The 13,699-nt window shown below is 43.8% G+C and overlaps 1 protein-coding gene across 2 annotated transcripts in view; it reads right to left on the bottom strand.

Annotated features, from left to right (window-relative positions):
* Positions 1 to 13,699, bottom strand: part of Kcnh1 (potassium voltage-gated channel subfamily H member 1) — a 361,447-nt gene that overhangs the window by 78,537 nt on the left and 269,211 nt on the right. For both annotated transcript variants that reach the window (XM_027934788.2, XM_027934789.2), the window contains exon 10: positions 3,745 to 3,941. In XM_027934788.2, the coding sequence (XP_027790589.2) occupies positions 3,745 to 3,941 (197 nt within the window). The remainder of the gene's footprint in view (positions 1 to 3,744; positions 3,942 to 13,699) is intronic.

Raw genomic sequence — 13,699 nt, 5'->3', positions numbered from 1 at the left:
GAAAATAGTTTTAGAGCTTGGTACCCTAGATAGTCAAGAGTTTGAGTTGTAGAAGTTTCTACCTTCCTCTTCTTTTCACTATTAACTGTAGCTACCTCCTTTAAGAAATAAGGATGCTGAGCTCCCCACATAGTGTTCCTCTTGGCTCCCTGGTGACTGCTTCAAGGTCTCAAGATAATCTGATTTTTCTCTCCAAGAATGGAACTGATCAAAACAATGGGCAAGTACTGGCCTCTCCACTGGCAGGAGCTGAAGGGACAGCAAGGCCCATGCTGGGTTCCATTTTCTACAGTGGCCAGTTGCTCCTCTGTTGCAAAAAGTGCAGAGAACCCTGGAGCAATACACATATCACAGAACATTCTGCAGAGCAGGAACTCTGAGCAAAGGCAGGGGATCTGCCTTCTGTTTATTTTTCAAAAAATACAAGAAGACGACTAGGATAGCACTCAAGCAGACCAGACAAAATAACAATCACCCACAGCTTAACTAGCCCTTAAGGACTAGTTCTAGGCTCTGTAAGAACTTTTTTTAAGTATTATCTTATTTCATCCATGATCCTACAAGGTAAAATTTTCATCGTTTTAAAGATGACAAAGCTTTCACAACTTGTCCAGAATTGCAGTAGCACTAAGCATCAGAGAAGGACCTAGGTCAAAGTTTTATCTGACTCAGCAAGAAAAACTAAAGGTCTGAATGCCAAATTGGCTTCCAGGCATCTCCTTCTTCATCTTTGCACATGTCTTCGTCATGTGACTTCAGTGGAAATGGAAGGAGTGAAAGGTCCCTTCCTGAGTTGAATCCCAAGAGCAGTGTTGACAGCTGGGTGTTGCTTATATACTTGAGTTCAGGGATAGAGAAATGAGGCTTAGAACACAGACTTCTGAAGGGGCCAAGAGGTGGTAAGAAGCAGGAAGTTTCCTGGTCCAGAAATGATTTCTGACTCCAATTCTTTAATTACCAGCCCAGCTATGTAAACTTCCTATAAAATATCACATTTTTGACATGCAAGTGGTAGGGACATGGGAGACAGACTGGTTGGCTACTGAGGCACTTTCCAGTGCAGAGTTTTTGCTGTGTACAGGATGAGATCTACAGGATCAAACAATTCCCCAAACAGATGTCTAAGGGACTGTGTTCTCAGAAATCTTAGCAAATAACTTGCTTGATTTTGCCAAGATAGAAACAGCCCCAAGAATATACTTCATTTTGCCAGACCGAAAAAAAAAACAAGAATAATTCATGTATATAATGTTCTCATCACCCATGCCCCATGCAACTAGAAATTGTTTCTCAGAAGGACACAATTGGAGACAAAAATGGCAATACCAAAATGACAAGTCTCCTTTTGCTAAGAAAAGAATGGCTACCTCTTTATATCAAGGCTCTCACTAAAATTCCTTTGGATTAGGACCAGACTCATAGGCACTTGAGATGGGAAGAAAATTTGACTCTCCATTGGAGGCCTAAGTTCCTTCCACAATGTTCCTGGGCACAAATAATGGATACCCTCAGGTCAACAAACCTGAGACCACTCAAGGCAGCCCGTTTCATGCTTTGGGGGAGCACTGCTCTTTTAAAGAATATTCTTACACTGTGCCAAAGCTGTCTGTCCATAGTTTTGCTTCTTCCTCTGCAATTGTGGCTCTATAGACTCAGTCCTTCAAAGCTGTGGTTTCCAGTCTTCTCTTGTTACAAGTTGTCAATCACTCTGTACTTATAAAAACGAGCTGACCCCCGAGGGTTTATTCTTTTTGTTGTCTTCTTAAAGACAGTTATTCCAAGATGATTGCATCTCCAAATAAACTAAACTGCATATTTTTTCAACTTATATTATCAGCAACACCAAAAGCTGATTATAATCAACTTGCTTTCATAGAAAGAAGGAATAAATAAAAAAATAAATTTTAAGAAAATCCATTTGGCTAAAAGTATCACCAGCTAGCATTCCATGTTCTCAGACAACAGGTTTCAAATCACAGATCCTTAAAAATCATCTAACCACAACCTTACATTTTATGAGGAGGAAACCGAGGCTTAGAGAGCTCATTTCTTTCTCCTTTTCCACCCTCAAATGCTTGGTACTCAGTTAAGCACTCTGAGATAAGAACTCTCAGGTCTCTGAGTAGGAATTGGCAAAGCAATGAAATGCAGGGGGTTTGAAAGAGGAGGAAACACAGTGGTTGGGTAATCCAACAACAGGTAATTCAAGCCTTGTACAAAGAACTTAGAGAACAAAAACTTGTTTCCTTTCTCTAGACCTTGTTCAAATTGTTGCTCCAAGTAGAACACCTGCCCTTCTGTTTGGGAAACGCATGCTTTGGACTCAGCTTATCATCTCCACACTTTCTCCCTGACTCCCCATTTAGCTGCTCTACCCCTGTATTGTCCCACAATGTCCTGGGTGAATTGCAATCATTGTATTAGCATTGCAAACTGAAAGTTACCTTTCCATGTTGGATCCATTAGGCTTTAGATCCTTGGAGATAGAGAACTGAATACCATTTGGTTTCATTTTTTTATAGACTACTTGGCACACTGGGCATGGTCTAGTTCATTTGGCTATTCAGGGTGCCAGGTATGGCCAGGAGTGGCTGAGGACAGGGATCGGGAGTTAAGCTTGGGTCACATGTGGACAGCACACAGAAGCCATGCTAAAGCGTACTGACACAATCCTGTACAGGATCAGATTATTTGAGTGAGCATGAGAAGAAAGCACTGAACAGAGGATGGACATAAGGCAGGAAGGTGATTTGGTAAGTGTGGAACCCACTGCATGATCCTGCTGATTCTGGGCTATAAGAAAGGGGCTTTGTGTTCTTAGGAAGAAAGTGAAGTATGATTTCCGATTTGAGAGCTTAGGTGGAGCCAATAGGATCTGACGAGAACCCAAGGCATGGGGGAGAGAGAGGAGCAACACTGATACTAGGATTTCTCACTTGGAACCCCAGGACAAATCAGACAATGTAAATGAAAACAGAGACCACAAGACCAGAAACAGGGTAGAGGAAGGACTAGAGATCATTTGGGGGAAGATTTTTATGAGTCTTTCCAGATGTTTATTTTAGGTCCAGAACTACTGAGTTACTGATTTAACCAAAAGAGACCATTGAAGTACAAGAAAACCAATCAAGAAAACCTAAAGAGGACAAATATTTTAATCCTTATAAAACACCTGGAGAAATTTTGATGATTTAAGCATGAAAGAAATAATTTCAGAGGAGACATGTTCCAGATTCTTAAACTGCTGATCAATTCTTTGGCAGCCGTATACAAACTATTCTCTAGACAACAAAATTCCAGGTCTTTTTCCATTTCCTGGGCCCAATTAAAGTATCTTTATATCTTTTTAGAAAGTGTCATTGCCAGTTGGCTGCCATACACCACTCAGTGGGTTCCAGTCCTGGGGAGAACTCAGTTTACGTTAATTAAGTAGCTCCATGCTGCCACTTTATTGGTGAGCAACCTCATGTTTTACTCATCTTTTCCCAATGCTAGAAGGTCTAGATAGGAAGAAAAAGCCTCTACCATGCATTATCAAATGCCTTTTGCACCAAATCCATCCATCTTCTAATCAAGCAACATTCCCTCTCTCCTCCATCGGAGAGCAAAAACTTTGCAGAGCAAGAAACATGCAGAACCTTGTTAGCATCCAGTACTCCACTGAAAATAAACAGCACAAGGACTCTCCTGGCTTCCAAAGTGAACACGGCAAAGTATAGAAAAGAACTAAAACTGTCAGCTCACCCTCTTCCTCAAGTTGTAGGTGAGGATCAGGTTCCGGGAGAAGGAGTGGGAGAAGGCTGTGTAGAACTCCAGCACTTTCTGTAGGGCATCCCGCTTGATCACATGCAGGTCACAGTAGGTCAAGGCCCTCACGTTAGCACAGGACTGGGCAAGTGTGGCTTCCTTCCAGAACACATCTCCAAACACGTCTCCTTTCCCTAAGGAGAAAAAGTTGTCATGAGCAGAAAGTCAGCCGGGAGGGGACCTGGCCATGCAGCTGGCTTCCCTCCACTCTCCAGAACTGACGTCCATTTGACGTTCTACAGTTTGGGCTCAGGAAAGGCAAAAAAGGATTTTAATTTTAATTTTAATCTTAACAACATGTGACTTAAGAAACTTGAAAAGATCACATACTACAATGTTCACGTTTAGCCAGTGGGGTTAGAATTCACAATGTCACCCCCTTGAAGGGTTATCCCTATCACCCTACTGAAAGGAATCCCCTTCCTATTATCCTTTGTCCTAATTCCATTTATCCCATAGCACCAATCAATCTGTAATTTTATTATTTGTTTGCTGGTTTACTGTGTGTCTCCCAATTTGAGAGTTCATGTGACATTCCTCTATGTAATAGTGGCTGTCACATAGTAGGAGTTCAATTAATATTTGTAGGCAGAAGAGAAATGAGGGAAGAAAGTAGACTGTGGGTCTACATCAGTGTGACTGAAAGGTGAATGGTTAGACTGCTGGTGGGGAGGGGTGGGCTCTATCAGGGAGAAAAGAACAGGACAGGTCTCTATGTGAAATGATCTACATAGAAAAGGTCAGGCAAGTGTGGATTTCAGCACCCCCCCCCACTGTCCACTGTCCTAAGGTTTATATTTATGTGATGCTTCCTTTCTCTCTCCCATACCATCTTCCAAAGAATGTTCCTTACCCTTTCCAAATGCCTTCATAGTAGCATAAAAATGCAAGCCTAATAGAATTATCATCTCCAGGAACTACCTCTAGAGCTCCACCAGTACATTTAATAAATCAAGAGCAATGTTACAGACTAAATGCTAATGTTCCCCCCAAATTCGTATGTTGAAATACCAACCCCTAATGTAATAATATCATGAGCTGAAGCCTTTGGGAAGTGGTTAAGTCATGAGGGATCCCATGAATTCTCGCATGAATGGGATTACTGTCTTTATAAAAGGGATCCCAAAGAATTCTCCGGCGCTCTTTCTGCCATGTGAGGCTATACTAGGAAGCAGGCAGTCTGCAAGCTGGAAGAGGGCTCTCATCAGAACCCGACTATACTGGCACCCTGACATTGAACTTCTAGCCTCCAGAACTGTGAGAATTTTCTGTTGTTTATATGCCAATCCAGTCTGCGGTATTCACTATAGCAGCCCAAACTAAGACAAGTACTAATCCCACGTAGAAGTTTGACTCAGAATACGGCTATCAATCTCCTCTAAACATCTGCTTTTCCCACCTAGGGATATTCTTCTGACCTTTCCTAAAGACTAATACTTCAATGTACGTCCAATGCTAAGCCTAATTAATTCGGGCAGAGTCTCTGGCTATAAATACATTAAAATGTTTACCTTGTTTCTAAATGGTCAGCACAGACACACCACAAATTTAAATCCCCAGAGAGAAATATTCAAGGGATAGGAAAAATGTTACAAATAGTGAAAAATAATATATTCAAGGGAGCTGTCAGCCTTCACATCCAGATTATCCAAGCTCTGGAGCTGGAATCCAGGAACCTATGGCTCATGTGATTAACAGGACAGCTGTCAATTAAAGTTTAGGAGGCAATTATACTTTCAAGCTCATGTACAGAGTTGGCTTTTTTTTTTTTTAATCAAACACCAAAAAGTGTCCATTCCAAGAATATAAGATACTCCACGGATACAGCCTTGTCTAAGTACCTCCCAAATGCAAGCAAAAACCAAACGGACCAGATGTGTTACGTCATCTCCCTGTTGTGTCTGTGGTTCTAATATGAACATGGTTTGACTGGCTCAATGTAAGTTGGATACAAGCTTGGCGTAGCTTCTAGGTAAACACATCTTTGAAACTGTGCTATTTACAGTCCCTTAGCAAGTTCTTTTTTCAAATATCTTTAATATAGGTGGGATAAGTTATGGCTGGCATCAATGGTTGGAGCATTTTTTTTTCTGTGGTATGCTACTGGCTGTTGTGGAAATGGGTCCATATAGAACTCTCCAGCACCGAATTCTAACCATCAGTGCTGCCCAACTCATTTGTACGTATTAAACATGCTGTAACACTTCTACACTGTCCACAATAACCTATGTGCCCTGTATAGTCACACAGTCCTGCTCCTCCAGAGAATGCCCTTCCTCTGAAACAGTAAGGTAGATAGTTTTAAAAAAGACTCCAACCATTCCCTTCTCTACTGTCGTCACATGCTGCAACTCATACCAAGAGGAGGAGCTTAATTCTCCTCCCCTTAAATCAGGGTTGGCCTTAGTCACTGGATGAATAAAATCTGGCAGAAATGATATTCTGGGATTTTGAGGCAAGGTCATAAGAAGCCTTGTGACTTCTGTCTCTTGGAATACTTACTCTTGGGACTGTCTCTCTTAGAATCCAATCATGATGTGGGAAACACAAGCTAAATAAGGGGTCACATATAAGTGCAGTGGTCCTTAGCCCAGCTGAGCACTCAGTTGACAGGCAGCCTCAACCGTCCACCATGTCCATCAGCCATCTTGCTTTCAGATGACTGCAGCCCCAGCACAGAATGGCAAGCCTTCAGATGATTGTAGCCCCAGCACGGAATGGCAAGACAAAAATTTTTAAGCCATCACATTTATGGATAATCAGCAACAGATAATGGAGAATATACAGAAGTGTAAAAGTATAGGGCGAGAAGCTTATGAGACCCTAATAGGGTAGCTCAGGGAAACTAATACATTCCCTACTATTTAGCAGAACATTCCAAAGCTTCCAAGCTCTAAGCTCTGAGCCACATCCTTCTCTGGGGAAATGAGACAAGAAAAAAACAAGGAGTAGCTTTGACAGGGGAAGATTTTCCTGGGCATACAATTTTGAAGATCAGTGAGAAATATATAATTTACAAAACCTGCACTCTACTGGGTTGAAATGCAGTGTAATTAAGTCAGAACAATTGAGATCTAGTAGAAGCCTACTGGTGACTGTCTGATTCTTATTATCTCATTTAAACAAGACCCAATATATAAGCATTATTCTTCTTAAGTGAATTTGGAAGTCACTTTTCTAATGATAGGAACATCCTTCAAGTAAAATAATAATTCCTCAAATGCATTTAATGTATGAATTTTGCTGTAGAAGTTCAGTTTATAAATAATTCTTCAGGGGCATACCCACTGCATGAAACAAAGGATAACCCAAGACATAAATAAGTGTTTTAGAAATGACAGTGTTCTTATTATAAAAAGTTTTCCAATCAAAGCTTTTTGACAGAAACAATCAATGGAGGGCATTTCCTATCACAAAAGCATTCCACGGTAAGATAATCACAATTAATCTGTAGGGTCCTGGAGTCTCAGTGTTGTCACATGTTGGATTTGATTTTCAACCCAAATTGAAAATCATACAATCTTCCTTCCTGTCAAGGCAGCATCTGGGGTTTAAATTGTCTGTTAGTGAGACTTAAGAATATGGTATCAGAGGACCTGTCAGATTCAAAAACAAACCCAGGACTATTCTGGCAAATGAGAAATGTTTTTATGACATGCACGAGTTAGGAAAATTGTCAAAAGGCAGGCTTGCAAGGCATTTGGCAGGCCTCTCACAAGTTATACACATTGCTGGGAAGAATGACCCCTCCCCCCAGGTCAGAATTGCAAATCAGAAGCCAAGACAAACCCTACACCCACATTTCCCTCTCATTTGCTAGTGAGAAATGATCCCTCACTCAAGAACAAAAAAAGTACCCCAATGCACCGGGCAATCAAATGACTCAGACCAATGAGCTTATTGATTTATTTATTGCATGGAGACGGTGGGTGCAGAATGTAAAACCTAATGTTCCAAGTCTCTAAAACACTAATGTTCTAAGTGGATGTTCTGAGCTGGGGATGAAAGGAGGGTGGGGTGGGGAGCAAGGAAAGGCAGTCTAATTAAAACTCCAGGCAAACATCCCTATAATAATCAATCATTCTTCCTCCCCTGCCCCCAGTTAGACACAGCTGCCTCTGCTCAACCTTGACTCCTGCAGCGGACCCAAGCAGCCCTGTGGAGCACCAACGGGGAATGAAGAACATTCACAAAGCACAGGTGGGAGGCAGGACAAGAGCAGAGGTGCACAGGACAGGCAGGGGTGATCTCTGCAGGGGCACAGTGCAGGAGACCAGCAAACCCAGACTGGCAATTTGGTTTGGAGAAGGCAAAGAGGCAGGTGGGCGTGGGTTTGGAGGGTGTTTCCAGGGCACATTTAAGAGGTTCTGGAACGGGTCACTGAAAGCATCCAACAGCCTTCCAGCATGTTCAGGAGTTGCAGGGAAGAAATTCTGAGCTAAACCTTACATCCGAGTTTGGAGCTCTCTAGAGAAGGCCCTGTTTATTCAAAGACAGACTCGGTGAGCTAGACAGGCAGGGGGATCCAAGCAAAAGTGATGTTTCTGACCTTTTCTCTTTACTGTTCCCCATTATGTGCTCCTTAAAGAAGTGCTTTATGGTGAAATCTTGAACTAAACAAAATAAACTCCAAAGTAAAAATCACTCTCTGCTACTCTAATCACTAATCATTTCTAGGCTCAAAACAATTAGAAAAAACTCAGTCATTCCTGTAACAATTGCTAGGCACTGTTCCGGGAGCTGAGGTGTCACAGTAGAACAATAGCTACAGAAAGGGCTGGAGACTCAGGGGACTAGAGCCTGTTGGGGACTATGAGATAGGAAATCATGGGAGGGGGCATCCAACTCAGGCTCAAGGGTAAGGGAGTCTTCAAAGATGTGACACCTGAGAATTGAAGGATTAGTTTAAATTAACCAGCAGAGCTCTGCAGCATGGAGATGATTCTGAGCAGAAGTAACAACACATGCAAATGTTCTGAGGCACAAGAATCTGACTCCAGTGGAAGTGAAAACCACTCAGAAACCCCTGGATTACTCATATTTTGGATTATCTTTTCCCTTGCTCACCTTTAGCGATCAATGTTACCTGTATATTTTGTAATCCTTTGAGAGAACACCCTGGTCCCCTCATGTGGCAGGCAAGCTCACCTATGTACCTTCCATCCTCTCTACACTGAGAGTGGCCAACACTGAATTCTTGAGTAGCTGTCTAAAGCTTTGGCTCTGACTTTTTTGGGGGCAGACATGGGGTGGGGGCTTCTAGGGAGATACTGAGAGAGTTGCCAATAACACAGGGTGCACTGAGGGCTGCTCTTCTCTGCCTACCCCACTTCTTTTATACCTTGACTCCAGGACATCAGGAAGTCCTTTGCCCTCAATTCATTTCAAGACAAGAGAGGCCTTTTGTTCACTTTCCCAGGATGGGAAAATGCAACTGCAGAAATCCTGGCAAAGTAAAGGGAGACTCCGAGGAAGAGGCAATCTATCTCCTGGCCCTAGGAAGAACTCTGCTGGTGAACATAGAAAGAAGACTGGATTAATCTTGGCAGACCAGTCCTGGCAGAATGTGCCCATGCACTGGACCAGATAGTTCAGGAAGACAGTGACGAGGATGTCACCTCCATTCACCATACATGCTAGATAGTTGAATTTGGGTCCTATCTTCATGTCTAAGACACAAATGTTCCCAAATCTGCTCCTTCCTGGAACTGATCTCTTAGGTTTTCCAAGAACTTGACCAACCATTCTCTCAACATGAGTTTTCCGGGCAGACAGGCTGGCTGCGAGCCCAGCTCCACCTTGCTGGGGGCTTTTGCTGGCCCCTCTCCACCCTCCAGTCACACTAGGGCTCTTAGGGTCCCTCCAAGGCTGGCTTTTCTCTTTCCTCAGGGCCTTCCCACCACATCTTCCAGAACTCATCCTGCTCCTCGGCCTGGATAACTCCTGCTTCTCCTTTGACTACATCCAAATTTCCTCCCCGATCCCTTGGCTGGAGACGCTTCCCACCATGTGGGCCCTTTTCACGGTTTCCCTTTGGAAACATCTATGATACCTGTAAATGTGCATCCCCAGCTCTGTCTCTGGCACATGGCAGCCACTCAGTGGTTGGGGAGTCCAGAAACAATGGGCGACTTACGAAACATCTCCCAGCCTTGATTCACTCAGCTATAAAACATGGGTAAAAATGCCTACTTTAGAGCTCTTGTAAGGTTTACATGAAAAAAGGTAAAGCACTTAGTACTGTTCTTGGAACTTAGTGGGTGCCTCAAAAACAGCAGCCGCCACAAAAGAACCATCCTCTTCACATCCCACAGGATTACCAGTCCCATTTTAAAGGGAGGAAAGTGAGTTCCAGAGAGGTTCAGTGACTGCCTGTGACCCCATAAGCTTTCTCCAGACTGTGGTGTGGCCTCCATACCAGGAGAGGCTACACAGTGCTCCCAGCGGGCTGCCCCCTGCGTCCCCTTCCTCATGCAGCCCTCCCCCCTAAATCAGTTGTCTGTGAGACCGGCCTTGGACAGGCAGCACACTAGGTGATAGAAGAATAAAACGAGCAGCAGAGCTTTGACTCTAAGGAACTATGGGCTAGAATTTCAGTTGTTCCTCCAAATGAGGCCTCTCCTCTTATGGTCATGGAGCCAGAAAAGAATGCAGACTACATCCCAGTTAGGTGTGGCCCTTTGTCCAAGTTCTGGTTAAGGGAGGAGAAGGGATGTGTGTGATTCGTGAAAATACACTTAAAGGGGGAGGATCATGAACTGCTCTTCTGTTTCCCACTTTCCTGCCAGCAGGAAGAAGGATGTGGGCTATCCTGGACCAGAAGGCCCAGGGCAAAGATCATTTGAAAGTGAAGCAATACTGGGAGGAGCCTGGGTGCCTGACACAGGAAGTTGCCACGCCCACTCCCTTATACCTGGACAGCTACATGGAAGAATAAACTTCAGTTGTGTGTAAGCATCTATCATTTGGGGCTTTAGTTAGAACAGCTGAACCCAGGTCCTAGCTGATGTGACAGTCCGTGGTCGGGCAGGGCACCATAATATGTTGGGCTCCATGGCAAGGTGCTTGCACAAGGTGAGAAGGTGTGGGCTTCCAGATGTCTGGGGGACCAGGTGGTAAAGTGTTGACAGAGTCTCAGGAAGAACATTCAAAGCAAGAGCTATCATGACTTCGCCTGGGCGCCTTGGCAGATCCACCTGCTTCTCTGCCCAACCCTGACTGACCAGAGAGCCTGGATTGCTAAGGATTCACTGTGCCAGGCTCCAAGCACCCAGTCTGCCTCACCCAAAGGTGTTGAAGTCCAGCCTTTCAAGTTTTTTGAGGAACACTTAATAACTCTCCCATGCATATTTGGGGCTATTTCCCCAACTGGTAGGTAAGCAAAGTTCTGACATCTTGTAAATGTTGCTTTCTCTTATCTGCAGTCAAGCTACAAAGCCCTTCTTCTTATCCTCAATGCAAAAACCAAATGCTGTTGGCAGTCTCTGACCTCTGTTTCATCTGCTACCATTTACAGATGTGAGAACACACATCAAAGACAGACAGACACAGTGGAAGTCTTGTCAACTCGCCTTCCTGTCTGAGTTGTGAAAACACGCTAATAGGGATAAAGCTTCAGCTCTAAGCTCCGGGGCTTATCTGATTGTGTTGGGGCATTGTGTGCTTAGCCCACATGTTTTATTGGTTTTTTTATGCCAATGAAGAAAGCATGGACTGGAAATGCAGCGGTGGCCTTGGCTCCAGGGACAGGCCTGCATTTCTTCCTACTTCTCAGAGGGTTTATCTACTTCTAGAAAAGTTGATTTTCATTTTAGGTTTATGTAGGAGAGCTCAGAGATATTAAAAACAGTTTTTCTCTTTTGAGGTTAGTACAGAAGAAAGCAGTAGTTACGTCTGTCTTCAAACCACCTCCATACCAGAGTTGGGTCTCTGGAGTGTGTCACATGTATATCTGGTCAGTGACACTATCATGAGAACCTTGAAGTCATAGGCCGGGTCTTAAGGGAACTGCTTCTGACTTTGTCTCTCCCAGGCAGCTATCAGACTCAAGCTCCCATAGGTGGGTTGTGTCTCACCATCTCTCTGCACACACTCCAACACAGCTCAACCACCTGGCCATGCCTACTATGGACCAGGCAATGCCCCCAAAATTCAGGAGGACAAAAATGGAACATACGAGGTTGTCTATATTCAAGAGGTTTATAATATAAGAAGGCCAAACTCATGTATATGTGTAACACTAAAGATAAAATAAAACAATAAAATAATGTAATACTCAGATGTCGGGGAGGTTGGGCTAGGCAGAACTAAGGAAATTTCTTGAAGATGAGGAGGCAGCTGACCATACAGGGTAAGGCAAGAGGATTTAGATACTCATGAAAGTTGCAGATGATATTTTCCAAACAGCAGGGAAAAAAACTGAATAGTTGGGAACTAAGAGCCAGCTTCTGCTATGTTCACGTTCCTTTATCAGCTCGACTCCTGTGTAGTCTTATTTACACTGATTGCATACTCTTTCTGTTGCCAGTGGTTGATTTGAATTATTTTCCCCACTCCCACTATTTCCTTCCATGGGAGGGCAGCTCTAGCTGCATCTTGTCCTTAACTGTCCTCTTCCGTTCATCTGATATGCTTGGAAGGAAAATATTCTCCTGTGTGTGGGTCAGGCCCTTGTTCTCCCCTCAGGGACCCACTGCCTGCAGGAAGCATGCTCTCTGTGCCTCCAATGCCTAATATTTATGGGAAAGATCCACTTCAGGGTAGGTCAGCACCACAAGGTGGGCGTCGCTACTGGGAATCCTTCTTAGATATAAACAGAAAGCATCATCTGTAATATTAGATCTGGAAAAGAGGATGGGCCCATACCTGTGTAACTTATTTTCCCTATCTTGGTTCAGAACTCTGGGGAGATGGATACAAATTACTAAGCAAACCTGAGGCTAGCACCTGCGCTCTTCATTTCTCCAGTCACCCCACTCTTGCTCCTGACCTTCATAGTCTACTAACTCTGCTCTCCCCATGGTCTATGTAAGTCCTCTGATCACCCTAAAAGGCAATTTTTAGTCCTCAATGTAGTGAAGAGCTGTGGTTCTAGTATGTATGTATGTGATTTAGCAGTTTCTAAAACTTTGAATCGAATGTCTTAGGAGACCATAAAACATAGCTGTGTCTTGCAATCCGTGGTACCTTCTATTTCGTTAAATATAGTTCTGTGACATTTGCAAATGCCCACAGCCTCCCGCCATCACACCTTGGCTGCTTTGCTTTCCTTCTTGGCTCCTGCTTTCCTGTTCTCTTCTCCTCTTCAGTCAATCCCTCTCAGACTCCAACTGGTATTCCTCGGGCTCTGTTCTGGACCTTATTCCTTCTTACCCTCCCCTCTGTCCTTGGGCGTTTCCATCCTCTCCCCTGTATCCAGTTGCAAACTGGACTTTGTTTATCCCCACATTTATACTTCAAGCCTTGATCTCTCTTCTAAGTCCAGAATTTTCCCACATTGACTCAGTGAAAACCCCCAGATCTGATGCTGGAATTGGTCTCTTTCTGGGAAATCCTGCCTGCCCTCCAGAGCTGCCCACCCCAGTGAATTCTTTGAGTCATCCCAAGCTCCATCTTGCCTCGCTCCAAAGACAATATGTGACTCAGTTCAGTTATTTGACCTAAGAAACATCTCTCAAGTCTCTCCAATTTTCCGCTGTTGTGAAGTCAGGTCAGACCACTCTCATCTCTCAGCATCCTCCTTGCTGGTCTCCCTGCCTCTCATCTTGGCTCTGACCCACTTTCCAAATGACCAGGATGATTTTTCTAAACACAAATGCAATTCTGTCTTTTTCTCCTTTGAAATTTTCACTGGCTGTCTGCTGCCATCCATCCAAATCCTGAACAAAGTTCA

Source organism: Marmota flaviventris, chromosome 12, assembly GCF_047511675.1.
Source record: "Marmota flaviventris isolate mMarFla1 chromosome 12, mMarFla1.hap1, whole genome shotgun sequence".
Taxonomy (NCBI): Eukaryota; Metazoa; Chordata; class Mammalia; order Rodentia; family Sciuridae; genus Marmota; species Marmota flaviventris.
This window is presented reverse-complemented; position numbering and strand designations above follow the sequence as displayed.